The sequence below is a fragment of the Austrofundulus limnaeus genome, unplaced genomic scaffold (genome assembly GCF_001266775.1).
Source record: "Austrofundulus limnaeus strain Quisiro unplaced genomic scaffold, Austrofundulus_limnaeus-1.0 Scaffold504, whole genome shotgun sequence".
NCBI classification, from domain to species: Eukaryota; Metazoa; Chordata; class Actinopteri; order Cyprinodontiformes; family Rivulidae; genus Austrofundulus; species Austrofundulus limnaeus.
This window is the reverse complement of record NW_013952906.1, coordinates 195,378-202,221: the sequence shown is the minus strand read 5'-3', so window position 1 is coordinate 202,221 and position 6,844 is coordinate 195,378. Positions and strand designations below refer to the sequence as shown.

The following is a 6,844-nucleotide window of genomic DNA, read 5'->3' as shown; positions in this document are numbered from 1 at the left end:
GTGTGTGTGTGTGTGTGTGTGTGTGTGTGTGTGTGTGTGTAGCAGGGGAGCTTGCAGCAGAGCATGTTCTGTGAAATCCCCTCAGATTGGAAAGGCGGCTCCACACCCAGCGAGCGTGGGCCGGGGATTTGCATGGGCAAGGAGCCATGGTGTCACTGATCCTCTTTTAATTGGGTGTGACGATGAGAACTTTGGAGCCTCTGCAGTGTGTGTGTGTGTGCGTGCGTTTGAGTGTGTGAGGGAYGATTGAGGAGGGGTGGGCCCTCTGCCGTGAAAGATTGTGGTTATTTAATCTAAATTCAAAATCTGTTGAGTAATATAGTCAGTTATGTGTTTTGTTTTCAAGGTTCTACAGATGTTGAGCATTCACTCAATATAAAGCTGAGGGAGGTCTCCTTTTGACCGCAGTAGGTGACCTCGATTAAATTCACTGAGCAACGTTTAAAAGCGTTTAGTGGTTTTATATAAAAGAAACTCAGCAAATATTGGATGGATTAATGTAAAATCTTAGCAAGARTTTTCCTTTTTTTCAGTCCAGCATCATCATCAGGCAGACTGAAAAAACCCAACATAGTGTCTTTTTTATGCAGCTGACAAACAATGGTATGTTTTAAAGCCTAAGACCCCTTCAGCCAGTATTTGTAGTGCATTTTCTTTTAAAGTAAATGCAAAATTTTCCTTACATTTACTCAACTCAGTTAAGTGGAAGCTGTTGACATAACCTGGTTAAGTAAATCCAACCATCTGTTTTTTGAGTGTACACGACTCCAGATTAGGTTTTAGGTTGACATAATTTTCTCTGTTCATAAAAGAAAGACATTCAGTCCAACTGATTCTGAAGCAACAGATTAAATATCCAAACTGATCAGGTGTGAGAACATTCACATTAAATAATCATTAAAATACAGAAAATATTCTAAAATAAGCTGAAGATTCTCTCAGTAAAAAGCTGATTAGTGTCAATGCATGCCTGATGATTACTTTCTATAAATTTGTTCAAATGTGTCTAGTTGTACATTAAATATTTAGCTAACAAGCACAGCAAAGATCTCAATCAATCAGGCAGCCCTCAGAGTGTAAGTTGTGACTGACTCTCTGCTACTACCTCGTCAATTTGAGCTCAGTGTGTATTTTCCAGGTGCATAGTTCAATTCTATAAGTAACTGTTACCTTCAGTTGTTAGGAAAATGTCAAAAATAAATTTGACTTTGCATCTAAATGTCTTGAAATTGCCCTCTGTCTCTTGATAAAAATAATAATAAAATCAAGTTGTTGAGATTTTTGCACGTGAAGTAACAGCAAGTGATGTCAAAGGCCTGCATGTAAACAAAGCTTTGTTAAAAAGTTGAACAGCATCCTGTAGAGAAGAATTTTATGTTTATTTACATTATTTTAAGTCACTATCAGAGAGAAATGAAAAAGAGTCAGAGTTCAAATTTTATTTCAACAAAAACCAGAGAGTTCCCTTTCTTAGAGTTCCCCTTTGATGTCACTTCCTGTTTCACTTTGAGCCAAGTTCAAATGAAAAATGCCAGTTATGCAACAAAATGGGTAAAACCATGTGTTATGCCAAGTTTTTTTTAATACAAAGATGTTTTCTTTGATTTTTTGTACTTAAAGTGTGCACGTCACAGACACTTTAATGTCTAAACTTATTTGAAATAATTTTTTAAGTCTTTCGCTTCTCTTCTGTTTCTCCCATCCAGTTTTATTCTCAGAATTGTGCACTTCTAACACATTTTTAATTTGTCTTCACGTAGAGCTGTCCCCTGGCCTCGCAGCACTGACGATAGGCTGTGACTCTGGAAATCTGGGCTCTTTATCTCGAGTCCAGCTGCTCCTCCTGGACCGGCCGGAGGCTGACTCTATGTTCAATCTGCCTAATCGAAAGGAGGCATTCTCGCCGCTCCAAGAATGGTCGGATCTGACGATGCAGTATGATGATCTGGAGTTTACATTACCAGGTACGGCTCTGAAAGAAAACGCAGACAAAAAAAACAAGGTAAAATTGTCTAAAAGGCTGATAAATTGGGGTTTGAAAGACAAACATATTTGTTGGTTGCTAATATAGTAGAATCATTATACCCCTTCCCTTACCATATGTTTTGTTCCCCCACCCCCCTCCCATCCTTAGCTGCTCTTTCTTTCGCAGAGTAGTTTTTTTGGAGTGTATGCTCGTGCGTTTTTTTTTTTTCTGAATAAAACACAGGATCAAAGCTCTTTTTTTAACTCATCCTTCCTATGTGTGTGTATTCTAAACTGCAAAGGTAGCGCACTACGTTGCGAAAGACCCTGGACATTCGTTCCCCCATGTTTGTATGTGTGTTTCTCCGGACGGATGTTCTAAACTGCAAATTTCATTCTACATTGCATCTTGATGTTGTGTATGAATGACAATAAACGATTCTTGTTCTTGATCATTATCTTCAAAAATTAAGTATAATCCTACAAAAACATCCAAAAACACTCAATATAAGCAGTTATTGTCAAATGTAAACTGAGCCAAAAGAGAATTTTAGGTTGTTCTAACTGATAAAATGTGTTTATTTAGTCCAATCTCAGTTGCTCTGACAAAACTTTCTGACCGTTTGAAAGAGATCGTTTGATAAGCAGGAACCGCCGCTGAAATAACTGGAAGCAGACAGGTGTGTCCACGTGTGTAAGCAGAAATGTTAGCGCAGAAAACACACTTAAACACGACACCGTGTTTTCTCTGCAGCCGGCCTTGAGAGCAAGTCGAGCTTTTACGACATCGAGCATCTTTTTTTTTTTTTTTAACGAGCTGCGATACAGACCCTCATCTGCTCCCAGGCGTGCCGCTACGAGCTCCTAACTGAAGGTGTGGTCACACAGAGAACAGGTTTGGAGGAATATCAGGATGTGCCATATTAATAAAGATCAAACTGCTGGAGTGGATCATTAACAGGGGAACTCCAGCTAAGATAGCTGCAGACACTTAAAACCAACAACACACATAATATGGGATAAGAAACTGGGACGAGTGTGTGCAGAAAACTCAATTAGCGAGTCGCCTCTTGTTTATAGTCTGATAACACTTTCGAGAGGAGATAAAGGCTGCAGACGTTTAAAAGTTTGTATTGGTGCGTGACCACACAATCATTTGGGTTTATTCTCTGTATTTTGACATATTTTTTCTGTTTTTGGTTTCTACGCATTCCAATTATGCGAAGGATATTTTTTCTAAAAAGTCGATACAAATGACATCATTTTCAAGTCATAGAGTATAATTTGAATGTTATTGAAAATAAATCCCAACGATAACCGTGTGTATGGTAGGAGCTCATCTTCATCTCCGTATTCTGACACTTGTCCATAGTCGGGTCACAGAGGCAAAAAAATCCAGGAGAAAAACTTAGACATCCCTCTGCCCAGCGACACTTTCCAGCTCTTTCTGGGTCTTCCCCGGGCCTCCTACCAGTGGGATGAGCCTGGAGGCTGGAACACCTCTAAAGGGAGGCATCCAGGAGGCGTCTTAATCAGATGAAAAACCTCAACTGACTCCTTTCGATGTGGAGGAGCAGCGGCTCTACTCCGAGCTCCCCCTGGATGATGGTGCTCCTAACCCTATCTCTAAGGTCCGGCCGCCCTACGAAGGAAGCTCATTTTGGCCACTTGTGCCCAGGATGTCCTTCATTTGGTCATGWTCCAAGCCTCATGACCAAAGGTGAGAGCTGGATTGTAGACAGACCAGTAAATCCAGAGCTTTGGCTTTCGACTCAGCTCTTCCTTCACAAGGGCCGACTGAAGCATTGCCGAGGATGAGGCCCCAATCAGTCGATCCACCTCCTGCTCCATCGTACCATCACTCGTGAACAAGACACCCAGATACTTCAAGTCCACAAACACATGTAGACTAGAGAGGCAAACTTCCACAACCCCCTTAGCAACTCCACCAGGGTAAAGATGTGGCCCACTGGATATCAGAAAAAGCCAACCAGAGCGGCTCATAGATATTTTGCTTGAGGCTCCAGAAGTTGTCAATAAGGGTTGAGGTCAGGGGAGGATGGGGGCCACAACTTTTATGCCTATAGCAGCCAATGATGCAGAGGTATTCCTTACAACATGAGATGATGCGTTGTAAAAATAAAAATAAAATAAAAAAAGATGGTTTTAGTCTTTGTGTATTTCTGGACCCACTTCAGCTGTTTCTGCTTGTGASCACTGGTTAGGGGTGGCTGATTAGAAGGTTTAGTCATAACTGCAAGCCTCTGGAGGATGCTACACCTTGGTGTTTGTGAGACTCCAGAGGCATCAGCAGCTTCAAATGCTGCGTTGTCATGGCATTTTAGCAGCTGCTCTCTTAATCTGACGTATTTGTCTGGCAGAAACCTTCCTTGTTGTGCCTTTATCTTCACAAACCTGTGTGTGCTCTGAATGCCACAAAATCCCTTGGCATTACGATGAGCACGCTTAAGTTTTCGTGAAATATTGAAGGTTTTCATACCTTGTTCAAGGCATTCAACTGTTTCACACATTTCGGCAGCAGAGATCTTTTATTCTTCCCATTTTGCTTAAAAAATGTTGGTCTGCTTATTAATGTGAAACATCTTTCTTCAGTAGTTTTTCCTTTAATTAGGTTCACCTGGTGAACTACTTGTCACAGAGGTCTCAGAGAATCCATGACTTTTATTTATTTATTTATTTATTTATTTTTTTATTTATTTATTTATTTATGTTCCGCTCTCGGAGGAGTAAGATACTTTTCCCTTCTCTCCTGCCCTTCCTTATCTTCCCTGCTTTGCTGCTTGGAGCCTTCTGGCTGTTCTGGATATATTTCTGGATTCCGATCACTGGATTCTACAGATTGGCTTGGTGGTCTCCTGGTGTTCTATAAAACAGTGTTGGTGGCTTTTCATTTCCTGGCTGCCTGACCAATATGGATGGCCATACTATCAGCACTCGACTTTTGCCTTGAGCGAGCTGGACTTGGTCTGCAAGCGTTTCTATTGAGGGTCGCGGGCCGGCTGTGGTCCCTGGACTTTGCTGGCCAGATGGAATTGATCTTGGAGAAGCTGATAGTACGGCTCGGCAGAATTTGTCCACACTATTTGTCTGATTGGATTCGCCACCTTGAGATGTACCAGCAGATATTGAAGCAGATGGAAAATTATCGTCTGCCTGACTCTTCTGTTCCCAAAACAACTGATTACAGATTCTGCTCTCCCCTAAATGGCCTTGAGCTGTTGACTAAATTCTTCTTGGTTGGATTACGTCGACTGAGGCTCTGCCCCACACCTTCTCCCTTCTCACACCTGTCTGTGATCTGGTTCCTGGAGCAAGCTGAAGGCCACACAGAATGAACACTTAACATCCATATTCTGAACTATGGCTGCGCAGGTTTTGGGGACTCGATTCTTCGGGCTCATTCTTCAGATATTCACACAAGTGCATACAACACTCATGACTTCAGATACACGCCCCACTAAACTCACTTACTCCTCTGGTTAATAAATCTGCTGTATGCAGATTTTTTTTTATAAACACCRTAGTGTGTCAGTGTTGATATAATGTGATGTTTTTGTTTTGTTTTTTCTCATCTTCCCTTGTGTGGTTTTTAGTTTTTCTGTTAAGAGTAGTGCCTCCTCATGATGTCTTCATGAAGATGATCCTTGCTCTGTGTAGGGTCAGTAGCAGCATTACCCAGGGCACCTGTTCTCCCATGTTTGTTATGTTCTGTCTTCTTCTGAATGGGTATTCTGAACTGTAATTTCATTGTGCTCTGTACAATGACAATAAAGTTCTCTCTAATCTCTAATCTAAAATCAGTTTATGACACTTACATACAATTTGTTTAAGAATTTATAACATGGTGTATATTTGGAACTTTTATAGCCTCTTGTTCAGTCTGGAGTGCTGTTTAAATTAACAGTTAAGGAGCATAATTTCACTTCTAAACCTGTTTGAACTGAATCAACTTCAAAACCAGAAAAGTTCAACTTTTTTATTTGGAATCACTGTCTCCTACTTCGTCACGTAGATGCATGACATCCTTGGTATTTTTGTTTCCAGGCATCTGTACCTTCGATGGTTACATGAAGCCTAAATCTGTCTGAGTTTACTTGCAGCTCCTCTCTGTCTCCAGAACAATGTTTGCACCTGGCACGCTCCTGTAGGGCAGGTGCTCCTCTGGCGTTTTGTCGCTCCATTTTCTGCCATTATTTGCTCAGAGATTAAGAGCCATAATTGGGACTACTGCACAACATTACTCATATCTGAGCACACACACTTGAGTACAAAAGACAAATGCGTGGAAGTGTGTGTGCGTGCCAGAGGCCAGCACTTGAACGGGCCCGCAAGCCTCATTGCCTGCAGCACAACTGCAAACACACAATTGCTTCCTCTCGCTCGAAGCTTGATGACTTTGCTCTCTGTGGTTTTTTTTCTTTTTTTGTCAGGTCATTCGAGGCCCCTCACAGCTGGCAGCATCTCCGAAAGGTGCGACTCCGCAGGGGAAGTCCGAGAAAATAAATCGGTGAGTGCCACTGCCCCTTTAAAGCCCCTCCTCATCCCCCCTCCTCCCCACATTTATCAGGCTTGCTTCAGAAGTGCCGTGCCTTGTTGTTAACAAACACTTGACCTTCAGGAATCAACTTTTATCACACAATAACCACAAAGCACGCACAGATAGCATCCCGCCCATACAATAGCCCCCTTTCACAAACTCGGGCAGGCRTGCATTTATAACTGTCGGTCCTGTAAGACGAGCCAAATTGTTGTTGATAATTGAGACACAATATAACAGAGGGCACGCGGCGTGCAGCAGGTGTGTGGTTAATCAGTCACGGGCTGAAGAAGGGGAAAGACCCGATTTTTTTTTTTTTTT

At 41.8% G+C, this 6,844-nt stretch overlaps 1 protein-coding gene across 1 annotated transcript in view; it reads left to right on the top strand.

The window, feature by feature from the left end:
• Window positions 1–6,844, top strand: part of LOC106530259 (uncharacterized) — a gene marked incomplete in the record, with an annotated part of 71,411 nt that overhangs the window by 28,607 nt on the left and 35,960 nt on the right. Inside the window, 2 exon segments of the mRNA XM_014025839.1 lie at window positions 1,761–1,964; window positions 6,417–6,493. Of these exon segments, the coding sequence (XP_013881293.1) occupies window positions 1,761–1,964; window positions 6,417–6,493 (281 nt within the window).